This window comes from Amphibalanus amphitrite, unplaced genomic scaffold (genome assembly GCF_019059575.1).
Source record: "Amphibalanus amphitrite isolate SeventyFive unplaced genomic scaffold, NRLGWU_Aamphi_draft 000106F_arrow, whole genome shotgun sequence".
Lineage (NCBI taxonomy): Eukaryota > Metazoa > Arthropoda > Thecostraca > Balanomorpha > Balanidae > Amphibalanus > Amphibalanus amphitrite.
Window position 1 is genome coordinate 823867 of NW_024881601.1, and position 27304 is coordinate 851170.

The following is a 27304-nucleotide window of genomic DNA, read 5'->3' on the forward strand; positions in this document are numbered from 1 at the left end:
AACCCTGCTGATTGCGGATTCTGTTTGAAATAGGCCGATGTCTATGTCTATGTTTATGTCTATGCCCACGTTATATGTAGGTACATGAAACATCTGGCATTGTTTAATCTAGGTGGGTAGGTATTTCTGCTTACGGGCCACCACAGAATCCTGTATCTGGGCCCGATTGTTTAATCTATTCAAAATAGAATTAGGTATATTCTAAATGTCCTCAGAGCGTGGATGCCTATTTATTCTGCTACTCAGGAATGCCGGACAGCACTATAGGCAGGCGCCTTGTCTTGCACGAAACCGGTTCGAAGCTTAGCACGTGCAGTGTGCTTAGCACGTGCAGACTGCAGTGTGCACTGCTACTAATGCCAGCCGGTCGTTCGGCGTCAACCCGTTCTGGCTCGCCTGGCGAGTTTCGATCAGCCAAAAACAGGTAGTGATATGCATCAGGCTGCCTGCTGAGAGCGACAGAAAAATACGACTTTTTGTGTAAGCCAGAAAACAACAACACTACACTCAGATGCAGCCTGGTTTTGAACTGGGCTTCTTGGCTTCATAATGCAGTATGAAGCTGACAAGAAAGAGTTTTTTCAGCAACTTGTCATGTTATTAGTAGCACTCGATCGATTCGTTACTCATATGATAATATTGAAGTGCCGGGTCAATTAGAGATGTTCATGCGTACCTTTATGGTGCTGTCCATCAGCATGTGGCCACGTATATAGGTCGGGAGTATTTAAATTTTAACCCTATTAGTGGCAGGCTCCTGGCTACCCCTATTATGTGGCGGGGGGGGGGCTGTTTACGACCCCCCCCCCCCCTCGATATCTCGAGATCTAACGGGCCGATTTTCAAAATTCAAACGGCATTCGATTTCGCTCAACGTGATCTACATTTCTAAAAAATAAAAATTAGGAAAATGTCAATAGGGGGGTAGAGGGGGGTAAAAACGGGCAAATTGCAGACACATTTTAGACTGTTTATCACGGCCAGATTTCTGAACCAATCTTAACGCAACTTTTGCCGATCGATAGAGAATGAACCAGGAATTCACATGGATCCTAAAAATATGCATTTTCAAAAATCATAGGCGGATACAGATCATTGAGATTGGGGGTACACAAAAAAGTATAGTAAATAAGGTTTTTGTTGGTACTGTTTCTAAAAAGGGTGGCAATAGTCTTGTTATGTTACAATTTTCTTATGAGAGAACGACTAAAATTGTATTGGTCATGCATAGGCGGTGTCAGGGCACCTATGTTGGGAGGTAAAAAATAACCCCCCTTTTTGGACGCCTGGATCCGCCTATTATAGCAAAAACGTGTCAAAAGAGGATGCACAATAACTTTGTATATGTTATCACATGATACCTTTCATTCACTGTTCGTAAAACTGGTGCAGCATCGTGATCTTCGCCCAAATGACTCGCTTCACGAATAGGACCCCCCAATTCCCAGTGCTCTGGAGCCGCCCCTGGTAAAGTTATGAACTTGAAATTTTCAGGGAATGTGCCCAATTTAGTTTTAGGAAAAGTCTGAAAATTTCAGCATCGTAGCTTTAGCGGTTTCGGAGATATTCCCGAAAAACCTGAGGGAAACAACCCCCCCTGCCACTAATAGGGTTAAAGGAAAAGGGCCACCTTTAACATGGGGATTGAAACTGAGATAGCCATCTTGTAGCCCGTGTCCGAAAACCTGTCTGTCAATCTCTTTACGGCCGATTTTGGCCTCCATTCGTAGTTATCGGCAATTTTAAAAGAAAATACATCCCAGGAATGCGTTCTTATCCGACAATACAGCCGTCAGCCACCCGCGGCGAGGCTTTGGTTTTTTACCAATCAGCTCCAACCAGCTCAGCTTTAACCAATCAGCTTATCTGACACAATCCGACGAGTCTGTCTTCTGAACGCTGATTGGCTTGAGTGTGACGTCATCGCTATGCCATCATACAGTAGGTGCCGTAGAGAGTATCAACATAGTACCAATATGTAATAAGATGGCGAAGTACTAAAATGAGCAGCATTATTGAATATCGTAGAAGAATAACCTTATGCTCACTATCTTTAAACAATCCAAAAATTAGCCTAAAATCAATGCATATATTTCGGAAACGTTCCTTCTTCAGTTCAAAAAGTTAACTTTACCAGGTAAAGTTAACTTTTTGAACTGAAGAAGGAACGTTTCCGAAATATATGCATTGATTTTAGGCTAATTTTTGGATTGTTTAAAGATAGTGAGCATAAGGTTATTCTTCTACGATAGTACCAATATGTTAAATAGTTTTTAATACTTTTTCGCGAATTGTGCACTTCTGGCACCAGTTTTAAAAAGAAAATGAAAAATAATAATGTCAAAATGAAAAACAACGATATCTTCATGTTTCACGAAGGTGGCCCTTTTCCTTTAACCCGCGCTGTGGGGGCTATTTTTAGCCCTCCAAAATATTATACTCGCATCGCATAGGCTTTTTTTCGGCCCCCGCCGAAGTTAGTTGGTAGCACTGCTGCTCCACGGCGTACATTTCCTACCAGCCCATAGGGTTTACATGATAAATGGCCTGTTTTCGGCGAGCGATATCTCGGTCAACCTTTGAAGGAATCAATGGTTCTTAGTCTCAAATGATAGATCGATGAATTTTCTTTCGACAATTCCTCTACCATTTTTCACGAAACCCAGCCGATCTTCTACGGCGTACAGGGTAAAGATTTCTCTGCACGCCAGCACCCGCGATCCGCCTCTCCGATCGTCGGCGCGCGGTCCTCGGTAGCGCAGTCGGTAGCGTATCGGGCTACGGATCCGAGGGTCGTGAGTTCGAATCCTGGGAGCGCCGCGTGATTTCGGCTAGAATTGAATGATGTAGGTTCTTGAATGTTTGCATAATCAATTATTTATTGCTAATTGAATGTATCTGTCCAATAATCGTCCCTTAAAACCTGTTATTTAAGGAATTTAAGAAATGAATGTCACGTGCGCGTCACGACTGCCAACCATAAGCGCTACCATATTCTAGTTTGAACTAACCTTTTGCTAGTCCCGACCACATATAGTAGGTTTTCTTGTAGTTATACTAGAAATTCCTACCAAAGTTCGTCCTACCCTTCACTCAATATACCCTGCTTTTTTTGGTCTTCCCGCATTATCCCTGAAACTACCGCGCCGAGCGTGGCGAAACTTTCAGTACTCTCTCGTACATCACTTTTACACATTACGTGCAAATGTCCAGAGCCTATGATAGGTTGGCCACAAATGATGTCAGAGTGACGTCATGTTCAGCTATTTTCGACTCAAAAAAGGTTTTACGGGAAGAGCTATTGCTCCTACAGTTTTGAAGATAGAGATGTTTTGAAGATAGAGATGTTTTGAAGATAGAGACTCGATTTTTTAGACGTCGGTACTTGAGGTGCAATAACTTTAGCTTTGCTGGTTGCGTAAACGTTCAGGCTGAAAACAGCAGAGCATTATCCGCTGAAAATAAGACCGCCCAGGGCTCGAAATGGAAAATTTATGGAAATATAATCCCATAAATCCTAATGACCTTCACATAATAGGCTCAGCACAGTTTCCACACATAACATCTCGTTGGTAACAATAACCGCACATTATATAATAGCAGGTTCACAAATGAGGTGTTAGTCAAACTACAGTAGCGTTTAGTAGCTCACTAATCTGGTGGGCCCAGCCGTGACCACCCAGTCCGGCTCGCTCGTCACACGTCTGGGGCGTTGCTCAACAGTCCTGCTGTTCGAGAGAGTGAGAGAGTGCGAGATGGTAAGCGTGCGTGAGTGCAGGGAGCGCCGCACGGTGTAGTCCTGTTGGATGCCGGACCGGCCTTTCCCACGTTGAGTGAAAACGCCGCACAAAACAGGTATGTAACTGGTTTGGAGATAGCGGGGAGCGATAGGATGCCGACTTCCGAGGCATATACTCAGAGAAGTCTCGTCGATATCTCTTTTGCACCACGAGTCTGGAACGAGAGAAGAGAAAATTTACTCCTATTAGTCGTTAGGCATACCATATAGCTGAAGCGCGGGCCATACTTCCGAAGGGTTTAAGCGGTTCATTACAGAGTTGGCTGCATAATTTAGCTGTTGTCAGTTAATCCGTCATGACATTTTTGTAAAAGTATATGACATTTGTTTTGTAAAAGTATCACTTTATAAAGAATACTTTTTGGCAAATAGATTGAGTTATAAAACGTTTATCGTGGTACCTGGACGTGGAAGGATTTACAAGGACAGAGCCACCACTAGGCGAGGCTTGTTGCGGTGACCCTGCCCTCTACCCTCCGATCACGCAATTCCAGTTCTATGGCAGAATGAGTCCAAAATTTAACGTGCGCACATAGCCGCGCACGGCCCGTCCCCTCACTAACTTCGCCTGGCTACGGCCTGCCATCAACCACAACCATCTCTGTCAGGAGGTCCATAAAGCGCCCGTCGCGCTTCGAACCCGGACTGTTATAACCGGGAACGCGTGCTCTCACCACGCGGAGTCCAACGCTCTACAAACTGAGCTACGGGACCGGCAAGGGTGGAGCTACCCGCATTGGACAAAGGTGACCGTCTAGCCTGGGTCAGGGTGTTGACTGTTGAGCTGTGGAAGAGAAGGATTTTACTATACTGAAGATGGAAACGACAGAACGGAGGTTTCGTCCTGATGCATTTCTGTTTTCGGGTCTACGTTCCGACGCTAGAGATTGGATAAGCAGCTACTCAGATAAGCGAAAACACCTGTACAGTGTACGCCATCATGTGTGCGGGGGCCTCAGGCCACCAATCGATATAAAAAAGGTGATTGCTGGTTATATAAGATAGCCAGCCTGTACGAACAGATTCACCCTCCTTCGGCCTAATGACGAGCTGCATATAAGCGGACCAGTATCCTGCTGGAGGCGGAGCAAGTAAAAGGAACAACGCTTCCTTCCCTTTTCTCACCTCGATAGTTACGTGCACTCATAGCTGTAAGAAATTTTTCATCAAGTCTGTAAGAATATTCACATGGGGAAGGGAAACAAAACTAAGTCTTTTTTTCTGTTGTGGCTATTGTTTTGAATTCACTTCGATTAACCGGTTCTCTAATGAGCGGGAGCCATGTGACATCAATAAAAGGACTGCTTCATTTACTTGGAAGCTCATAAAAAATACCTACCTGTCAGCAGCCTTGACCAGAATGTAGCTTAACATGCGTACCTACATGTTGATTTAGATTTATCCCAATCCCGGCGCCGCGCGAAATTCCACGACGTGAGTCTGCGGCCTCGTTTGGCCGGCGCCGTTACCATGCGTTACAAAATAGTGTCATCATATACAGCACATATGCTGAAAGTACATTAGAGCAATTTGTAACCGGTAAAACTGGGCTAAACATGTTCATGACTCGGGCGTTGAAGTTATCGTAGGTACAGCCCACCGCTAAAGTAATGTAGGGTTTTACCAATCTCAACGATTGGCTTTGACTGGCGATTGTTTAATGCGGAGTGATCGAAAAGAAGATGTCAATAGCTAAAATTGCAGCTGCAAGGGTGACGATACATATAAGCTACATTCAAAGTTTCATTGTAGTCTGGCTAATCGTTCCTAAGCTTCAGAAGCAGAACATACCCATGACTGAAACCACACATTACTTCTGCTGTGGACTGTACCTATGTAGGCACATCATTCGACATAATAACTTTTCGATGGGTGCCTCTCGCAATAAGTACACTAACTAATGTGAAATTGTCGTAACAAGCAATTGCGTCGTCTCAAATAATTATTCTTAGCGTTTTATAAAAATCAAATAAAAATATAGTAGTACCTAAGTATCGTTGCACTCCAAAAGTACACCTAGAGGAACCAACGATTCATTTTACTTGAATTTTAACCCGGCGGCCTGTGGGGTTCTGCGCTCCATAGGGCTGCATATAGGGTGACATCCCCGAAATGCTGTAGCCCTATATATCTGTTCCGTACTTATGCGCCCGATTCAGCTTTTGGATCGTCAAAAGCGCGGACATTAGCTAAGTTTCACCTTCTGTAGTAACGTGATATCATAGTGTTATTTATTACACTATGGTGATATCCTGACTTAACCCGCGCCCCACTGGGGGGGGGGGGGGCTAGTCATAGCCCCTCCCGTTTTTTTTTTGAATAACTTCCAAACCGCTTGACGTATCGGCGTCAAACTTTCAGTACCTTCGGTTGCATCAATTTGACACCTTGTATCAAAATATGAACTTCGCAGCTACCATAGGTCGGCCGGAAATGACGTCAGAGTGACGTCATGTTCGGCCGATTTCGACACAAAACATTGAACCACGGCAATCGCTCCCAAGAGCTTAGTTTTTAAGCTAGATCCGATTTCTTTGCATGAGAGGATTCAGGATAGACTGCGCTATCAAATTGCTGTCTCACATTTTCAAAATTACGAAAATTTTGAAAATTATTTATCATAAAATTCAAACTTAATATTTCCATACTTCCTTCATTTTTTTTACTTTTCGAAAAAACCGGAATACCTATGTGTGATAGAACACATGGTTATGACTTACTCTAACAAGTTTTAGCTAAATATCTTCAAAAATTGCCAAATTATACGCATTATTGCAAAAAATTCACAATTATAGATTTTTTTCAAATCAATTTTTCAGTACGTTTTTGACACCATACTCCAAAGTAAATAGCACCATTGTATTTCTGAGCTCAAACTACATCCCATAGACATGTTTTTTGTTGCAAAATTTTAACTTTGAAATTTGACCTTTTTTGACCTGAAAATGACCTGACCTCAGCTATATTCAGATGCAAATGTCCTCAAATGACACAGGCGACACCGAATTCGAAATCTATGGCCTAAATTGACCATAAAACATGTGTAACATGACCGACTTATGACATAAGATTTCCGTGACCTATGATGACCTGACCCTGACCTGAAAATCAAAGTACAAGTTTGGTACCCTCAGAGAAGCATCTGTTCACGAGTGTGTAAAACCAAAAATCAGCCTGATCTGACTTGTAACACGGCAGCCAGAGTCCAAAAAGTGAACAAGTCAAATATCGATAATTTTTATTTTGACCTGACCTGTGACGTCATCGGTGACTTCGAAGTCAATGAAATTAGGTTTCTTTCGATAGTTTTTCCGGGGCTATCAGATGCCGTTTTAATTTTGACGATCGGCCCAGTAGTTTCGGAGTTAGGAGGGGGGCTATGAATAGCCCCCCCCCCCCAGTGGGGCGCAGGTTAAAGTGGAAACTAAGAATACTGGGCGATTCCTTTATGATTTCTAAGTTTTTTTTCGCGAAAGCTACCCGCCGCTGTCACTAAGTTGTCCAGGAAACAAATAAAACGTCGGATGTTCAGACATCCCTCAATTTGAAAGGTAGGTATGAGGCGTGAACAGCAAACTTGTCCCGTAATCCTTTTATGGCATGTCTGAGATTCTGTGTTGAACCATAACAAACCCGATTTATCTACACTTTTCCGATATCCCTCTCGCTCTTATCAGTCTCTGAAAGTCATCGTCATTGTTATTCATTATAAGGCAAATAATAATATACGATAATACCAAATCCATTGTCTGTTAAAGCTACCTATGACTTGAAAATCATTGTTCGAGTTTCCCTAATAAGGTGCCCTTTGAAGCGTTGTAGCCGCAATAATATTTCTATTCCGACATATTAAAAAAAAAAACACAAATACAACAGTATGGTCCTGCGGTTGCAGGGTGGCTAGTAAGCTGGCGATGTTACACATGGGTGAAATGGCGGCGTTGAACGTCTTGACTTATTTAGATGCTGCCTATCAAAAGACAGAATATGCGGTTGGTTTTTCTGACTATGCTCAGCATGGTCATTACACTAAGCTACGAATCTGATATGACGCCAAGGTAATGCAAGATCCGTATTGTCGAGACGTTTTCACTACGCATGTTACATTTGTGGAACGTCCAGATCATATGCGTACTCAGTGAGCATTCCAAAGTCGGTGCACCCTGAGTCACTACCACACGTAGGTGCCTATGTTGTTACCGAGGTGCTCAGCCCTGACCTGACCCTTCAGCTGTACCACAGTCTCCGTCTGGGGTCCATCCAAACAGGTCAAACAACGCTGAGATGCGTCCACCACGTCATCCGATGCCGTCATTTTTATTATATAATCCCCGTTGTCTGGCACGCCATAAGTCGTCACCCCACGCTGATGCCGATTCTCAGCAGTTTTGCCAATACACGAGCTGAAGACAAGGTCGTATGTGGTTGTGACCGGTCGAGCTGTCATCTGCGATTGCGAAATTCTCTCGCTAAGCACGTCGTACCGCCGACGTGTTGTCCTAATTCCGCGTTTTGCGCCATTCAGCGTGCAGAAGTTGTGCGGACCCCCGGTTGGGTCCCGGTTTGCAACTCGTCTCGGCGATATAAGGGGCTGCAATAACAGCTTGTCGTCAGACAATCGGGAGAGGCCTGCGGAAGGTGGCACGGTGCCTGTCTGGAGACAACACCAAATTATCGGCAAAGGTGGGCACCTGGACTGAGGAGCACGCAGTGTGGGTCGAGCATTCGAGGATTGTGGAGATAATGGTTTTAGAGCCTATCTCCCCTTCATCTTTGATTGCGTGCTGCACGGTGCACTGTGATTTTTTTACCTTATGATTTATTTTTGCTTTTGTTATTTTGTCGCGCTTCCGAAAACAAATCCATTAATTATTATTGGTTCAGTTGACATTAATTCTAATTTCCCCATGTGTACGTACCTAATTGCACAATTTTCTGTATGTGAGCTGTCGGAGCATTTGGATCAACATTTAGCGTCGTGCCTTTCAACGACGGCATCCAAAGGGTGACGTAAATTGTGAACTATGTACTGCTCCTCATAGCGCACCTCTACCGTCAGGGAAGCACGTCACTCTTTCTATCCGCTGCAGCGCGCTGATGAGCTTCCGTATGACATCTCTGACCGGGCCGTGTCCCTCAGATGCGGGCCAGCTGCCTGCTGTTGGTCGTCCTGGGAGCGGCGCTGGCCGCCGAGAAGGACGCCAAGGAGGACATCCGCGGCTCGCGCACGTTCGGAAACCTGATCGGCCTGATCGGCCTGAGGCCGAAGCCGGTGGTGCGGCCGGTGGTGCACGTGCAGGCGGCCCCGGCTCCGTCGGTGGTCGTCCTGCCGGCCAGCACCATCACCGTCTCGCAGCCCGCTCCCAAGCCCGTCTACAAGCCGGTTGTTAAACCGGTCGTCCAGCACGTTGTTAAGCCCGTCGTCCAGCCTGTAGTTCAGCAAGTTGTCCAGCCTGTCGTCCAGCCTGCTCCTCAGCCCATTGTCCTCCACCCTGCTCCTCAGCCCGTTTACCAGCCCGTGTCGGAACCCCTGTACCAGCCTGTGGTGGAACAGCCCGTGTACCCGAGTCCCGTACCTGTGTACCCCGATCCCGCTCCCGTGTACCCCACCCCGGCCCCTGTGTACCCCAACCCTGGTCCGGTCCACCCCACCATTGGCCCCGTCCACCCGCAGCCCGACCAGGGCGGTCTGGTGTTCTCGTGGCACGTGCCGGAGCTGGCCGGTCGTCAGTTCACCTGGGGGCAGGCCGACGCGGAGTGCAAGGCCCGCGGACTCCGACTGGTCTCCATCGATAACCCCAGGAAGAATGACTTCATCAGCCGCTCACTCGAGAAAGACAGTAAGTTGGCGCGCTTCAGGGGGAGATGCTGTCTGGTGTATGATCGTGATGTGTTCTATGATGTCTGAAACAGCTTTCTTTGCATATTTATTTAGCGATACTTTAAATTAAAGTCGATTATTACTACAGTAAAATGTTAGGTTCAGTTCAGTCCAATTACGTTTGTTTTATTTGTGTAACAGAAACAAAACAGTGTTTTCAAATGAACGACTTCGGGGTCACTGATGTCTGTTCTGCCACCACTGCTATTTGTCCTGACGCGTTCTGCTGTGTGTCCGGCAGGCATTCCGTTCACCTGGACGTCGGGCCAGCTGGGCGGCCCCACCGGCTGGCAGTGGTCGGCCACCGGCCAGCCGGTGCAGTATACCAACTGGGGGCGCGTCGGGCAGCTGGGCCGGCCGCAGCCGGACAACGCAGAGGGCAACGAGCACTGCCTGGCCGTGCTGAACCGCTTCTACCCGGGCGACGGCGTCACCTGGCACGACATCGGCTGCCACCACCCAAAGCCGTTCATCTGCGAGTGACCGCCCTCCATCTGCGAGTGACCGCCCTCGCAGCGGTGAAGTCATAGCGCAGGCGCACGCTTCCTCATGAACAAATGTTATTTGTCGTATGTGTTACTTCTTAATCATGAAAATATGTCATTTGTCATGTGTGTTACTTATCATGGGCTGTGTTGACTGCCTCGTGATGTAACTCGTGTTAGTTCATTTCATCTAAATGTTTCTCATTTGTCGTATGATATACATCATGTGGATGTGTTCCTGGCTCTGGCCTCTGCGTATAGGTATACCTACATGAGCACAGTTGCAATTAGGTGTACAAGTTGCCATATGCCGTAGTTTTGCAGTCATCAAGTGCCATCTCGTTAGGCCTCGGTGAAGTCTGTTACTGCCGGTTTATTCATTTTTGCAGCCGTCAGTACCTTAGTTTGTTGACGATCATCTAAATACAATGCAAATACAAGTATATGTGTTCCGATCATGCCCCCATCGAAAGAAAGCCATGCGTCATGTTGGCAATACAAAAGAATCATACCAGTACTTGCGTTTTGTGTGAATACCTCCGCTAGCATCAATAACCACTATGCTTACCAGAATGAAACGGCTTAATGAAAGTTTAAAACTCATACCGATCCATAATCAATGAAACTACAGCTAAGACGGTGATCCCCATACATATCTCCAAGCTTTGATAGGTATTAGACTGGGTGTAAATCGAACAACTCTTTTATTGTATTGTCCATCACCTATAACAGTGACTCCAGCTTTGCATTTTGCAATTTGAATTGTGTCAGCTTGCTTCGATAGTCGTTCAAACCGAACAAGCGGGCATGTTACTATTTGGTATATAATTTTAGTCTTGTAGCATGCATGCAACATTTTCAACAAGAAAATAAATATAAAAGAGCATAAATCACAGCCTGCTTTGTTAGCACACACTTGCGTCGCAACATTTATTGCTCAGCGAGCTGTGAGATGTCAGCCACTCAGCCGCATATCGATTTTGTATTGGTGATTATAAATGAGACTCATGCCTATTAGATTGCATCATACCTGTTTGATTGTAAATAAACTGCATTGAAAAAGGAGTGGCCTGCGATCACGAGGTTTGCAAATGTACCTATGTTGTGCTGTAAATACATCGCCATGTTAAAACCCGCGCCCCGTAGGGGGGGGGGGGCGAAACGGCCCCCCTGTCTTTTTCCGTCGATATCTCCTAAACGGTTGGAGATATCGCCACCAAACTTTCAAGATCCCTCCGGGCATCAATTTTACACATTGTGACCAAAATTTTTCCAGAGGCTACGACATGTTGGCCACAAATGACGTCGAAGATACAAAAAAATGATCCGACATAAAAGGTGTAGAATTAACAGGGCATTGTATCAGTGACCTCAGATAGCAAATTATGTGTTTGACGAACAATGTACCATCGATGGTTTTCAATATATTACCAATTTACTCGATTTGACAACACATTTCTTGAAATGCCTGTGAACGGTGAAAATCCGACCTTTGACCTGACCTGTGACGTCATCAGTTTGACCTAGGTCAATGAAATTTGATCACAAGGTAGTTCCCGGGTGGGGCTATCGAACGCCGTTTGAATTTTCAAAATCGGCCGGTAAATTTCCGAGATCTTAGGGGGGCCAAAACGCCCCCCCCTACGGGTGTTAGGGTCCGCCGATAGCCCTACGGGGCGCGGGTTAACTGGGCTCGTAATAGCCACCTGTGGAGAGTTTCCAGTATAAATACAAATGCAAAATACAAATACAGCATTGTGAGTTACTAGTTAGATAAACGCTCGACTCGTCGGGCACACATCCCTGCATCTGCAGAGCTTAGAGACGGCCGTTGACCTGTAGGGGAGAGTGGGGTGGGTTGTATCAGTTTTTACTCCGAGACCCATAACCTCGTAACTATCCGTGATAAACTCATTATTTCCATACTATCCCCTTCCTTGATTCTTCTGCTTTTTTGTGCAAAGTAACTTTTCTGCTACCTCTACCAGTTTTTCTTCTACGGTCTCCCGAATAGAACAATGTTTTTGATACAACTTGCCCCATGGCTTGGGTGAGTTGTATCACATGGTGGGGTAATTTGTATCACTATTTCACGCACTGGCGGTCGCAGGGGGGGGCCACGGGGGCCATGGCCCCCCCTTTGGTGCTGAAAGGTGGGGCCATACTATCTTTTGGCCCCACCTTTCAGATCGAACAAAAGTCCTAGAAAAGCTTTTCGTATGTTTCATTTTCTTTCTTGCGCCATCAAAGGACGTAAATTTCACTCATGAGTGGGCTCAGTTTCGCATTCTGTCAATTTGGCGGTCAGCGTCGCTGACACCGGTTCACGAGTATGGCCGGATCTTATATGGAATATCAGCGTGGGTTTACTTGAGGCTCTCGTAGGCCCAGCATTCAGCAATGGCTGGCATGAGACCCTCTTCGGCAGTGGTGGGTGGGCCCTGCTAAAGGAGATTGGCTCCAAGACACTAAAGTAAGACCTCATGGGTTGGTGCTGTACTGCTGTGCACCTCAGAAGCCCGGTGGTGACGCCGTATGCCGGCTTGGTTTCTTAAGGATTAGCGTGGGACCTCCGGGGCCTGCATAGAGTTTGCATGAGCTAGTATGTAATCTCAGAGGCATGTGTGTAATGTGTACACAGTGGCGGTCGCGGGGGCCGGGGGGGGGGGCATCAGGGCCATGCCCCCAAAGGTCAATAAAGGGGGCCATCATATCATTTGCCCCCCCCCCCCCCTCAAACAACCAATGGGCCCCCATATAGGTGTATGGGGCCCTGGCAATTATTCGATCGTCACGAGGCTAAAAAAAAAAAACACGCCCAGCTCCAGCTCAGATATAGCTCCCACACCGGTTTTTGAACGTCCTACACTGACCTCTGAGGGAACTTCAGTGGCGGTCAAGCGCCCACGTTGACCGCTAAGAGCCTACATCAACCTCTGAGGGAACTTCAGTGGCGGTCATGCGCCCACGTTGACCGCTAAGAGCCTACATCAACCTCTGAGGCCCCACATCTGGCCTATGAGGGCCCCTAACCGGCCTCAGGGGTCCCAGCCGGCGTCTAAGGGTCTCACACCGGTCTCTGGTGGCCTTATTTCTGTCTCTGGTGTCCCAAGACGAACCTTTAGGTGCCAATAAGGGCCCCGCACTGGCTGCTGAAGACCCGATGCCGGCCTCTAAGGGTCTGCATTGGCCTCTGAGGAGGGCCCATCTTGGCCTTTGAGGGCCCTGTGCTGGCCTCTGGGGTCCAACGACGGCTCATGCCGGTCTTTTAGGGCCCCACGCTGACCTCTGAGGGCCCATGCTGGCCTGTAATGAGTAAGGAAGGACCCACATTAGCCTCTGAGAGCCCAACTCAGTCTCTGATGGTCTCAAACTACTGGCCTTTGCAGTTTGCAGGCCCTGTACTGGTCTCTGAGGGCCCTAAACTAGCCTCTACATGAAAACATACATGGGTGGGTTTCTGAAGATCAGAGGGCTCACGCAGTCTCCGGCACAGCCTTACGTTGGTCCTGATCGAGATTGCTTTACGTCCTGATGGTCCCGCGCTGATTCCCTCATATTTCGAGGTGGGGACCCCATGAGCCGGTGTGGGTCCTGGGGCTGGCAGAGACTGATGAAGTCCTTAGGGTTCAGGGCCAGTCTTTTTAGCAGTAGGACTAGGCAGGTTGAGTGAGCCCCAACAGAGCCGTTGCGAAGCCCCGCAGGAGTCGCGCGCGGCCCTCAGATGCCAATTCTGAAAGCTCGGAACCTGTGGGGGTCTCCAGAGGCCGGTGTACCTACTCTCTCCCGCCGCCACACAACTAGGTACCTATATGGGTAAATGTCATAGTCTAAAAATGCTCTCTGGGTTTCACATGCTTGTTCAAAGCAAGAGGTATCTGTACTTTTTAGCAAGATGTATCTGTACTTTTCCGAATTGTTTTATAGTGGTAAGGTCATGAATCCGCGTGCCTGACCTTCCAGTATACCTATATGCTACACCGATCCGTCGTCATGGACGGTGCAGCGGCCCGACCGGTGGGCACACCGTGAGACGGTAAATGGAACTGGTGATGTTGCCTTAAATTGAGCTCAAAGATTTCACGCAAGAATGAGATGGATGAAGCATAAGTAATGCCAACTGTGCGGCACCTCGTGGACGTAAAAAATTAGCCGATCACCCCCCCCCCCCCGGTGACGGATAAATGTTATGTCCCGCGAGTGTGACTTTGGCCCCCCCTTTTGCTAGCGGCTGCGACCGCCAGTGAATTTTCACGTTTCAGGGAGTGTGCTTCCTATTGGTTTTGAACATAACAACAACATTAAATGGGGTTAATACAATGTATAGGTATGCTCAAAGGCTTCACTTTATTAGACCAAACTTAGGTCAATGCAATCCGAACGAAACATCAACAGACTAGACGCAAAAGTGGCCCGTTAAGAGCAAAGAAGCCAACACATTGTGCCGGAATGGAACGAGCATTGACTAGCTACCTACAAACGCGAGCCAGGGCTTAGCTTTCGCGATCAAAAGCAACATACCCATACATACATACATACATACATGTTACAACATACCCCACCCGGCTCTGATACAACATGTACCTAGCCGCCATCTTGGAAAAAAACATCCTCGTACTAAAAAAACAGCGGACAGCTGGAGAAATCCGTTTTCACTCACGCAGCCTTAGAACCTACCCTCACCACCGCTACGGAGATCTTTCAAATTCGTGCACATCTAAATGCCCAGAACACACATTTTCTTGCAACTTATTTTTTTAGAATGACATTAAAAAAACATAAAATCGGCTCTCACCTCGAGACGCGTCCACTCAGCCACAAGACAGAACAGGGAAAGATGGCGCCCGGAAAACCTCGTCGGCTGGTCGTGTCGCGAGCGCCATCCATTGGATAAGTTTGGCACAATTCGCCCTGATACAACTTGGACATGATACAACTCACCCCGCTCTCCCCTATCTTAATCGGAGACGTAGCTGACTAATCTCAGGTCAGGGCTATTGACAGAGATTCTGGACTTCCAGCTGCTTTGCCACCCCTCCCCAGTCGCTGTGGTTAGCTTAAAGGTTGAGTGGATTAGCAGTCGACCTAGGCCCACCTAGCCAGACGATTAAGGATCTAAAATGTCAACGGTCAGCGGTAAATAAAAGGCTTTCACAATTCGCTGATCGGTAGACCTCAAAGCTCAATAAAAGCTATTTTCATGACGGCATGATTGGTCATAGTTAGGGCGATTTGGTCAAATGAGGTATAGGCATATAACTTGTTGATTTTCAGTAGTTTTCAGCTCAGGTTGCAATAGATGCAAATTTACGTACTTACGTCAATTATCAAATTGTCAGACATTATTTTCGATAAAAGCATTGAAATGAATTTATGATAAGAATGTATATGCTGTAAAAGAAATTCGACTAGATTTCGTCAAGTTTGGTGCATTTGCCAGATAACCCGTGCCGAAAAATCATAATAGTTCTCGCCATAGCTACACCGAATAAAAGATGGCTTTTGTTGTGGATCAGCTGCCGCTGTTGACGATCGGCCGTCGCGCGCCGATCCGGTGACCCAGTTTTGTCGATCAGCTGATCGTAATTTGTCGGCCGGCCGCCAGAGGCGCTGTTTGTCCTTCTCGCGACGGACCTGTGTGGCGGCGGGCGGCCGGCTTGTGTGGCCGAGAGTTTTGAGCATTAGTAAGCGGTTACAGTGCTACCTTCGTGTTTAAATTAAGTTCAATAAAGTTCAAGTAATCGTAACATTCAGCGGCGGGATTATAACCGGCGCCGCGTGCCGCAGTCGGCGTGAGCGAAACCGATCGGTGTGCCGAAGATCATCGAAGATGGCGTCGGCCGGCAGCGGGAAGAGCGTTAGCCGGACGTGACGTCACAGGGAAGCTTCGGGACTATTCCGCGGGTGGCGCCACCGGTCAGGTGTGTCATGGCGGCGCCCCGTGTGATGATGTAAACAAACTGAGTGAACGGATACCGGACGGATAATCTGTGTGATACGGGACCGGTGATGGATAACTCGGTGGACACGAGTGCCGGGGCGACTGGGGCACTGAGCCTGCCCCTCCCCGTGTTCGAGTACGCCGAACCACGGCGTTTCTTCAAGCAGTTTCGGCGTTATGCGAGCTTGAAAAACCTGTCGGGCGTGGTGGCCCTGGACTTGATCTGCTATGCCCTTGGCTCGTGTAGGCGGGCGGCCTGGGTGGCCGACCGGGTTGAGGCGGAAGTGCAGGCTGCCGAACGGGATGCTACAGTCAGTGCTGCCGAAGAAAAGGTGCTGCATCTGCTGACGCCGGAGGTGATGAAGGGACAGATCCTTCAAGGGCTGGACCAGCGTCGTCTGCAGCCAGGCGAGACGCCGCGGGAGTACGTAGAAGCGCTGAAGAGTCAGATTCAGCAGGTCATGCCAGAGCTGACAGCCGAGTCTCTGGACCGCATGACCATCGTACAGGCGATTAAGGGTGCGCCAGAGGTCTGGTCGCACAAGCTGGGAGAGGGCGACCTGTCCTCGCTGGACCAGCTGGTGACTCACATGACTCTGCTCCATGGCAAGCAGAGGTCAGCAGCGAGGCGCTGCCAGGAGACTGGAAGATCTGTGAGTCGAAAGTGTTATTCGTGTGGCCAGATGGGACATATTGCCAAACAGTGCAAAGGAGGGAGCCGGTCAGGCGGCTCAAAGGGCATTAAGTGCTATAAGTGCGGAGGTGTGGGGCACATCAGTCGATACTGTGCCAGTGGTGGTAACCGAGGTGGTGCCATGGGGAGTGCCAGTGGTGGCACCAGTGGTGGTGCTGGCACCAGTGGTGCAGGACCAGGAGCTGTGACGGCCAACAGGCGAGTGGTTGTCGGTTCGACGTTGAAGCTGGACGTGACGGTGAATGGACGGCTAGTGCAGGATGCAGTCGTGGACAGCGGCAGCGAGCGGACGCTTCTGTCGCGATCGACGGCCGACAGGTGTCAGCTGCAGCTGCGACACAGCCGAAAGGCTGTGGTGGGAGCTGGACAGGAAAGTCTCCATGTTCACGGAGCTGCAGATGTGGTTCTGCATGTGCCAGGCACTGCAGGTGAGGTGACCATGGAGGTCCTGGTCGCCGAGTGCATTGACTGTGTGCTACTCGGCACAGACTTTCTAAAGGCGGCTGAAGTGGCTGTCAACTTCAGTACCGGTGTGCTCTCATGTTTTGGACAGGAGGTCAGAGAGCCTGCCGCCACCGTGTGCCGGTGTGTGGTGACAGATGGTGCGGTGGAGGACTTCGAGGACAGTCTGGACGAGGAGGTGATGCCGTTCCTGGACCAGGTGAAGACACAGGCTGACCTGTCTCACCTGTCAACAGTGGATCAGGAGAAGCTGAAGGCGGTGCTGGACCAGTCGGACGTGTTCAGCTCGCCAGGGCAGCTCGGACGAGTCACAGCTGTCGAACATCGCATAGAGCTGATGGAGGAGCCGCGGAAAAAGAAGCCGTACCCGATTCCGCCGGCTCTGCGAGAGACTGCCAACCAGCAGATCGCGGACATGCTGTCAATGGGCGTGATACGGGAGTGTGCCAGCCCGTACGCGAGCCCGGTGCTTCTTGTAAAGAAGAAGGGAAGCAAGAGCTTTCGAGTATGTACTGACTTCAGGGAGCTGAACCGCTGCACCGTGAAAGACTCTTTTCCTCTACCTAGGATAGAGTCGCTGCTGGCGTCGATCGGTCCCAAATGCCGTGTCTTCTCGCAGCTCGATCAGAAGGCTGCGTACTGGCAAGTGAAACTGGACGAATCGGCACAAGAGAAGACAGCCTTCGTCACCGATCAGGGGCAATTCTGCTACCAAGTCCTGGCCTTTGGTATGTGCAATGGACCGGCAACGTACCAGCGGATGATGACGACGGTGCTGAAGGACCTGCTGCACCAGTCAGTGGTCGTGTATCTGGACGACGTACTCATCTTCACGGAGACTCTAGAGCAGCATGTCGCTGTTCTGAGGGAGGTGTTCGAGCGGCTCGAGCGGAGCGGGATCCGCCTGAATCCCCAGAAGTGCCGCTTCGCACAGTCTGAGGTCACGTTTCTGTCTCACGTGATCTCTGAGGGGTGTATCCGGCCGGCGTACGACAACGTGGCTGCGATCACGGCCTACAAGAGGCCGAGCAGCGTGAAGGAGGTGCTGCGATTCGTGGGGATGGCGGGCTACTTCCGTCACCTGATTCCTCACTTCAGTGTGCGCGCGGTGGGTCTGACTGATCTGACTCGCCGGCACTCGTTCGAGTGGACGGAGGCAGCAGAGCGGAGCTTCCAGGATCTCCGGAAGGCGGTGGCTGCCTTCCCTGTGGTCCGGCCGCCGGACCCGGAGCAGCCGTTTCGGATCACGACCGATGCGTGCTCGCGCGGCTGGGGCGCGACTCTGAGCCAGTGTGATGGTGATGGCGAGTATGCAGTCGCCTTCGCTTCGGGAAAATGGACGGACTGTCAGTCGCGCTACACGACGACTGAGCACGAGCTGCTCGCTGTGATTCGGGCCGTGACCAGGTTCCGATGGTACGTCCTCGGGACTGAGTTCGTCGTCGTGACGGACCACCAGGCGCTCAAGTGGCTCTGGAGCCTAAAGGATCCGTCTGGTCGGCTGGCTCGCTGGGTCATGGAGTTGTCCCAGTATGACTTTACGGTGGTTCACCGACCGGGGACTGCGATTCCCCACGCGGACGCACTGTCCAGGGACTGTGGTGATGGTGACCGTGCTGGCTGTGTGCCAAAACAAGGACTGTCTGGTGATGCTGGCTGTGTGCCAAAACAGGGACTGTCTGGTGACCGTGCTGGCTGTGTGCCAAAACAAGGACTGTCCAGTGTCAGTGTTGGCTGCGTGCCAAATGGTGACTCGTGTGAGCTGGCGGAAGGTGACGTGCCGGCGACGGTCCGAGCTGTGGAGCTGAAAAGCTCGGCGGCTGACGAAGCTGCTGTCGGGGCGGAGGCGACGTCTAGCCGGCTCAGCCTGCCAGAGCTGCAGCAGGCGACGCGGGAGGACCCGGTGCTGTCAGTTGTCATGGACTGTCTACGGACTGGGAGCACGAACGATGCGAGACTTGGTGACGTCGGTGCGTTCTATATGCGTGATAGAGACAGCCTGTTTGTTCGCGATGGCCTCGTGTACCGACAGACCATTTCAGACCGTGAGCCGCAGATAATCGTGCCGTTAAGCATGCAGAGTCACGTGATACGTCTTGCTCACGATGTGCCAATGGCGGCGCATTTCGGGTTGAAGCGTACGATGAGTCAGATCACGCGTCATTACTACTGGCATAACCTGAAAGTGACCGTGCGCGACTACTGCCGTGCATGTCTCGGATGCGCGCGGGTGAAAAGGCCGAACCGTTCTCACCGAGAAGGTGTAGGTAGTGTACCTGTCGTAGGGGAGCCGTTCTCCCAGTGGTCGGCAGATATTCTTGGACCACTGCCTTGTTCAGATGCTGGGAACAGGTACGTTCTAGTCGTGTCGGACTTGTTCACGAAGTGGGTGGAGACCTATTGTATTCCTGACCAGAAGGCCACGACCGTGGCCGACTGTTTCGTGGAGCTCTTTGCTCGTTTTGGAGTGCCGAAAAGCATTTTGACAGATCAGGGCACGAACTTCGAAAGCGCGCTAGTTAAGCGGATTTGTGAGCTATTGGGGATCCAAAAGCTACGATGCACGTCGTACCATCCACAAACGAATGGTCAAACCGAGCGGTTCAACCGCACTCTGTGCGATATGCTCACCCATTATGTGAGTGAGAACCAGGCTGATTGGGACCGGTGGGTCAGTGTGTGTGTGTCAGCCTATCGGTTCTCACAGCACACCACGACAGGATATTCGCCGTTCGAGTTGGTATATGGTGTTTACCCGCGTGTGCCCGTTGTGAGTGAGATCATTGATGACGCAGATAAGCTGCAGTGTGACACTTACGCGAATTATGTGAGTGACCTGAAGCGCCGTCTCGAGGTGGACCGCGACCAGGCCCATCAGTCACTGCAGGACAGCCAGTCGCGCTCGTCTGTGGCTGGAACGAGTGACATTGAAGTAGGCGATACGGTGATGCTAAAAGTGCAGGCAGTGAAGCGTGGTAAGAGCAGGAAACTGTCCGCTCGTTTTACTGGACCATATGTAGTCGTCAAAGTGCAGCGACCTGATTATAGGATTAAGCGGGGACGAAAGCAGGTGCTTGTGCATGGTAGTAACCTGAAGAAAGTAGAAAGTTCTGTGCGGGACGATTCAGAACGGGCGACATGTGTGACGGTTCCTGTCACTGTCAGTGTGTCTGACGAGGAACCGGACCTCGGTGCCTGTATTCCGCTGTTAGGTCGGACCGCTGTCGGGCCATTGCTGGCGGTCCGCTCCGATGAAGTTTCCGGTCGTGTGGACTCGCCGAGTAGCGCTGAAAGTGAATGTGCTCTGTCGGACTCGGATAGTTCGGATTCGGAGCCGGACGGAACTCCCATCCGTCCGCCAACTGCTGTTAGCCGCTATGGCCGCCCAGTGCGACGCCCGCAACCGTATTCGCCAGGTTAGGCCCTCGGGTGTGCACCTGTGACCTAGGTGTCCGTACTTTTTGAAGGGGAGGATGTTGTGGATCAGCTGCCGCTGTTGACGATCGGCCGTCGCGCGCCGATCCGGTGACCCAGTTTTGTCGATCAGCTGATCGTAATTTGTCGGCCGGCCGCCAGAGGCGCTGTTTGTCCTTCTCGCGACGGACCTGTGTGGCGGCGGGCGGCCGGCTTGTGTGGCCGAGAGTTTTGAGCATTAGTAAGCGGTTACAGTGCTACCTTCGTGTTTAAATTAAGTTCAATAAAGTTCAAGTAATCGTAACACTTTCAAACCTTCAGTGATTGACCAGAGCACCAGGAGGCATGCATAAAATGTACCCATGGTGACCTAGGACCAGGTCAACTTTGCGACCTTTCCATTAGGTAGGTACAAGGCAATGGGAGAAAACTGAGAGGTGCCTCTTCTGGACGAGCGTTAGAAATTTCCAATGCTCTCAAACGATAGGTAGGTGGTAGGTTATAGCTAAACATGACACACTGAATCGGAAAATAGCGCCTGTGACCGCTCCTGACCCCGAGGTCATCTCAGATTATAAAAGGTCTCAGGCAGTTTTTTGACTAACTTTTGATAGAGACAAGCTAGGGCGACGAGTACCTTAGATGTGTTAATTGACGATACAGATCGACTGGTATGCATTATGATCTTTCCCGGTCATGTCATGACCAATTCAGATAGAATTTTTCAAAATGATCTTTAAGGTCAAATTACAGCTCATTCGACTCGTCTCGACGAGAGGTACACTACACGACACGATGCTGGCAAAAGCAATGTCGAGCATTTCTTTAGTCTAATGCCATTACAGAAAAATCGTAAAACGGCTATTCTATTTTTTCACTCTGGGCTCTGGAGCCTTAACCGTTGATCTAAGGTCAATGGATTTATGTAAATATCTCGAAAACGGCGTTGTGTAGCGCCGCCGTTTTTGGCACACCTTTTCATAGGGTGAATAGGTCAAAAACGCCCCCATTAAGCGCGAAACCTTCTGACACTCAACCCAACACAGATTACTCAAACCTTTGGGCAACATCATGTAGCTCATTCTTTTTACTACGCTTTGAGACCAAGAAAAGACACCTGCGTGTGGTATTTAACCCCCCAAAAAGGTTTTCGCATACCCTTACAAAAGGGCGTTTTGCCCCACACCCTGGGTAATACGCCCACACCCATGTGCAAAGCGCCCCCACCCCATCCAGCAACAGAAAATGATGAACATGGGAGAACTTGACGTCATTCTGACGTCATTTGTGGTCAACCTATCATAGCCTTTGGAATATAACTTTGTTGCAATGTGTAAAATGGATGCCCGGAGGAGTCCTGAAAGTTTGGTGACGATATCTGCAGTCGTTTAGGATATATCAGCAAAAAAGGACGGGGAGAGGCCTTTTCGGCACCCAGCTACAGGGCGCTACCCTGCACTCTCACCACCGTGCAAAACGCCCCCCTTTCAGAAAACTGGGGGCGTCTTGCCCCATGCATCGAGTAGGCGTCTTTCCCCATCCACTCCATTTCCGGTCAACAAAATATTGACAAAAAACGCGCCACTAACGCCGTAGCATAATAAATTCAACAGAATGGCAATAAAACGCAGTTTTTAGTGATGTGCACAATAGCAAATTTTGTGATATAAAGAGGGCATCAAAATCTTAGGAATCTTCTGTAAAAACAACAAAAACAACACCCAAAACCAACATCAGCACCTCCCCACGCTGCTCCTCAAGACGCAGAACCGGAAATAGAGACCTACGTAAACAAGCAGCTGACTGTTCTGAAAGACAGGATAAAACACCTATCCGTCGATAAGAAATACGATTTTTTTAGGGGAGGCGTTTAACCCAGGGGTGCGTTTTCCCCACAGTTACCCTACATCTTTTTCACACATGCTGCGTAACTTTCAGACTTGGTCACTCAAGGCTAGGTCATCAGGTTACGTTAATTCGGGCTCCAAAACTTTAAGCTACCCAGTAACGCAAATTTACGCTACCATCGCCCGGTAGCGTAGCATAGGCATCTTTGTTTCCACGTTGTTTGCGCCTGTAGTGATACTGTACCGCAATAACCATTATCTTCATCTTTCACCCATAGATGGCAGTAGCAGAGCGCCTGCATCTATGCTGTGCCGCAGTGCTTTTACATACATACGAACTGAGCATTGAGCAAGCGCGGTGTAATACGATTATGTGGTAGCCTGGACGGTGACCGCGGCCAAGAAATAGTTCTAACTTGACTGAGTAGCGGTAAATCAGCATCTGATATTAAGTTATTACGGAGCGAGCGAAGCGAGCGTAGTCTTTCCTTAGATTAAAGGGACCCTCCCACCTTAACATTAGTTTTGAGTTGAGATAGCCAAATTGGTGGCCATGGCCTGAAAATACCGGTTTGGGCATTCACAACATCGAAAAATGCTTTAATTCGGAGCTATGGAATTTCAAACTTGCAGTTTTCGGAACGTCTGTCAAGACAGCCTCAGATTCAGATTCACTTTCAGAATCACATTCGGACCCCCTTAGATTTTCATAAAAACTGGTCCATGGGTACAGTTTTGGACGCTGATTCCAATGGTGAAGTCTGTTTTTCGCCACATATTATACTTTGGCCCCTAGAGGCATTCAAAGTTTTTTTGGGGCGAAGGGGGACCCCCTTAGATTTTCATAAAAACTGGTCCATGTGTACAGTTTTGGACGCTGATTCCAACGGTGAAGTCTGTTTTTCGCCACATATTATACTTTGGCCCCTAGAGGCATTCAAAGTTTTTTTGGGGGAAGGGGGACCCCCTTAGATTTTCATAAAAACTGGTCCATGGGTACAGTTTTGGACGCTGATTCCAATGGTGAAGTCTGTTTTTCGCCACATATTATACGTTGGCCCCTAGAGGCATTCAAAGTTTTTTTGGGGCGAAGGGGGACCCCTTAGATTTTCATAAAAACTGGTCCATGGGTACAGTTTTGGACGCTGATTCCAATGGTGAAGTCTGTTTTTCGCCACATATTATACTTTGGCCCCTAGAGGCATTCAAAGTTTTTTTGGGGCGAAGGGGGACCCCCTTAGATTTTCATAAAAACTGGTCCATGTGTACAGTTTTGGACGCTGATTCCAACGGTGAAGTCTGTTTTTCGCCACATATTATACTTTGGCCCCTAGAGGCATTCAAAGTTTTTTGGGCGAAGGGGGACCCCCTTAGATTTTCATAAAGACTGGTCCATGGGTACAGTTTTGGACGCTGATTCCAATGGTGAAGTCTGTTTTTCGCCACATAATATACTTTGGCCCCTAGAGGCATTCAAAGTTTTTTTTTGGGGCGAAGGGGGACCCCCTTAGATTTTCATAAAAACTAGTCCATGGGTACAGTTTTGGACGCTGATTCCAATGGTGAAGTCTGTTTTTCGCCACATATTATACTTTGGCCCCTAGAGGCATTCAAAGTTTTTTTGGGGAAGGGGGACCCCCTTAGATTTTCATAAAAACTTGTCGATGTGTACAGTTTTGGACGCTGATTCCCATGGTGAAGTCTGTTTTTCGCCACATATTATACTTTGCCCCTAGAGGCATTCAGATTCACTTTCAGAATCACATTCGGACCCCCTTAGATTTTCATAAAAACTGGTCCACGGGTACAGTTTTGGACGCTGATTCTAATGGTGAAGTCTGTTTTTCGCCACATATTATATTTTGGCCCCTAGAGGCATTCAAAGTTTTTTTTTTGGCGAAGGGGGACCCCCTTAGATTTTCATTAAAACTAGTCCATGGGTACAGTTTTGGACGCTGATTCCAACGGTGAAGTCTGTTTTTCGCCACATATTATACTTTGGCCCCTAGAGGCATTCAAAGTTTTTTGGGGAAGGGGGACCCCCTTAGATTTTCATAAAAACTGGTCCATGGGTACAGTTTTGGACGCTGATTCCAATGGTGAAGTCTGTTTTTCGCCACATATTATACTTTGGCCCCTAGAGGCATTCAAAGTTTTTTTGGGGCGAAGGGGGACCCCCTTAGATTTTCATAAAAACTGGTCCATGGGTACAGTTTTGGACGCTGATTCCAATGGTGATGTCTGTTTTTCGCCACATATTATACTTTGGCCCCTAGAGGCATTCAAAGTTTTTTTTTTGGGCGAAGGGGGACCCCCTTAGATTTTCATAAAAACTGGTCCATGGGTACAGTTTTGGACGCTGATTCCAATGGTGAAGTCTGTTTTTCGCCACATATTATACTTTGGCCCCTAGAGGCATTCAAAGTTTTTTGGGGAAGGGGGACCCCCTTAGATTTTCATAAAAACTGGTCCATGGGTACAGTTTTGGACGCTGATTCCCATGGTGAAGTCTGTTTTTCGCCACATATTATACTTTGCCCCCAGAGGCATTCAGATTCACTTTCAGAATCACATTCGGACCCCCTTAGATTTTCATAAAAACTGGTCCATGGGTACAGTTTTGGACGCTGATTCCAATGGTGAAGTCTGTTTTTCGCCACATATTATACTTTGGCCCCTAGAGGCATTCACAGTTTTTTTGGGGCGAAGGGGGACCCCCTTAGATTTTCATAAAAACTGGTCCATGTGTACAGTTTTGGACGCTGATTCCAACGGTAAAGTCTGTTTTTCGCCACATATTATACTTTGGCCCCTAGAGGCATTCAAAGTTTTTTGGGGGAAGGGGGACCCCCTTAGATTTTCATAAAAACTAGTCCATGGGTACAGTTTTGGACGCTGATTCCAATGGTGAAGTCTGTTTTTCGCCACATATTATACTTTGGCCCCTAGAGGCATTCAAAGTTTTTTTTGGGCGAAGGGGGACCCCCTTAGATTTTCATAAAAACTGGTCCATGGGTACAGTTTTGGACGCTGATTCAAATGGTGAAGTCTGTTTTTCGCCACATATTATACTTGGCCCCTAGAGGCATTCAAAGTTTTTTTGGGGCGAAGGGGGACCCCCTTAGATTTTCATAAAAACTGGTCCATGTGTACAGTTTTGGACGCTGATTCCAACGGTGAAGTCTGTTTTTCGCCACAATTATACTTTGGTCCCTAGAGGCAGGAATCAGCGTCCAAAACTGTACCCACGGACCAGTTTTTATGAAAATCTAAGGGGGTCCCCCTTCCCCCAAAAAACTTTGAATGCCTCTAGGGGCCAAAGTATAATATGTGGCGAAAAACAGACTTCACCGTTGGAATCAGAGTCACAAACTGTACACATGGACCAGTTTTTATGAAAATCTAAGGGGGTCCCCCTTCGCCCCAAAAAAAAACTTTGAATGCCTCTAGGGGCCAAAGTATAATATGTGGCGAAAAACAGACTTCACCATTGGAATCAGCGTCCAAAACTGTACCCATGGACTAGTTTTTATGAAAATCTAAGGGGGTCCCCCTTCGCCCAAAAAAAAAACTGTGAATGCCTCTAGGAGCCAAAGTATAATATGTGGCGAAAAACAGACTTCACCATTGGAATCAGCGTCCAAAACTGTACCCATGGACCAGTTTTTATGAAAATCTAAGGGGGTCCGAATGTGATTCTGAAAGTGAATCTGAATGCCTCTAGGGGCAAAGTATAATATGTGGCGAAAAACAGACTTCACCATGGGAATCAGCGTCCAAAACTGTACACATGGACAAGTTTTTATGAAAATCTAAGGGGGTCCCCCTTCCCCAAAAAACTTTGAATGCCTCTAGGGGCCAAAGTATAATATGTGGCGAAAAACAGATTTCACCATTGGAATCAGCGTCCAAAACTGTACCCATGGACCAGTTTTTATGAAAATCTAAGGGGGTCCCCCTTCCCCAAAAAACTTTGAATGCCTCTAGGGGCCAAAGTATAATATGTGGCGAAAAACAGACTTCACCGTTGGAATCAGCGTCCAAAACTGTACACATGGGCCAGTTTTTATGAAAATCTAAGGGGGTCCCCCTTCGCCCCAAAAAAACTTTGAATGCCTCTAGGGGCCAAAGTATAATATGTGGCGAAAAACAGACTTCACCATTGGAATCAGCGTCCAAAACTGTACCCATGGACCAGTTTTTAAGAAAATCTAAGGGGGTCCCCCTTCCCCAAAAAACTTTGAATGTCTCTAGGGGCCAAAGTATAATATGTGGCGAAAAACAGACTTCACCGTTGGAATCAGCGTCCAAAACTGTATACATGGACCAGTTTTTATGAAAATCTAAGGGGGTCCCCCTTCGCCCCAAAAAAACTTTGAATGCCTCTAGGGGCCAAAGTATAATATGTGGCGAAAAACAGACTTCACCATTGGAATGAGCGTCCAAAACTGTACCCATGGACCAGTTTTTATGAAAATCTAAGGGGGTCCCCCTTCGCCTAAAAAAAACTTTGAATGCCTCTAGGGGCCAAAGTATAATATGTGGCGAAAAACAGACTTCACCATTGGAATCAGCGTCCAAAACTGTACCCATGTACCAGTTTTTATGAAAATCTAAGGGGGTCCGAATGTGATTCTGAAAGTGAATCTGAATGCCTCTAGGGGCAAAGTATAATATGTGGCGAAAAACAGACTTCACCATTGGAATCAGCGTCCAAAACTGTACCCATGGACCAGTTTTTATGAAAATCTAAGGGGGTCCCCCTTCCCCCAAAAAACTTT

At 48.4% G+C, this 27304-nt stretch overlaps 1 protein-coding gene across 1 annotated transcript; it reads left to right on the forward strand.

Annotated features, from left to right (window-relative positions):
• The first annotated feature begins 8332 nt into the window (after positions 1-8332).
• Positions 8333-11227, forward strand: LOC122380789. Its single transcript, XM_043364259.1, has 3 exons — positions 8333-8482; positions 8940-9639; positions 9922-11227. The coding sequence occupies exons 2-3, from the start codon at positions 8940-8942 to the stop codon at positions 10161-10163; spliced, it is 942 nt and encodes a 313-aa protein (XP_043220194.1). The 5' UTR covers positions 8333-8482; the 3' UTR covers positions 10164-11227.
• Positions 11228-27304: the final 16077 nt, after the last annotated feature.

Excerpts from the sequence above, each read along its gene's own strand:
- LOC122380789 (XM_043364259.1), top strand. The coding sequence starts at position 8,940 with ATGCGGGCCAGCTGCCTGCTGTTGGTCGTCCTGGGAGCGGCGCTGGCC. Across the intron at positions 9,640-9,921 it reads CCGCTCACTCGAGAAAGACA|GCATTCCGTTCACCTGGACG; the intron begins GTAAGTTGGCGC and ends TGTGTCCGGCAG.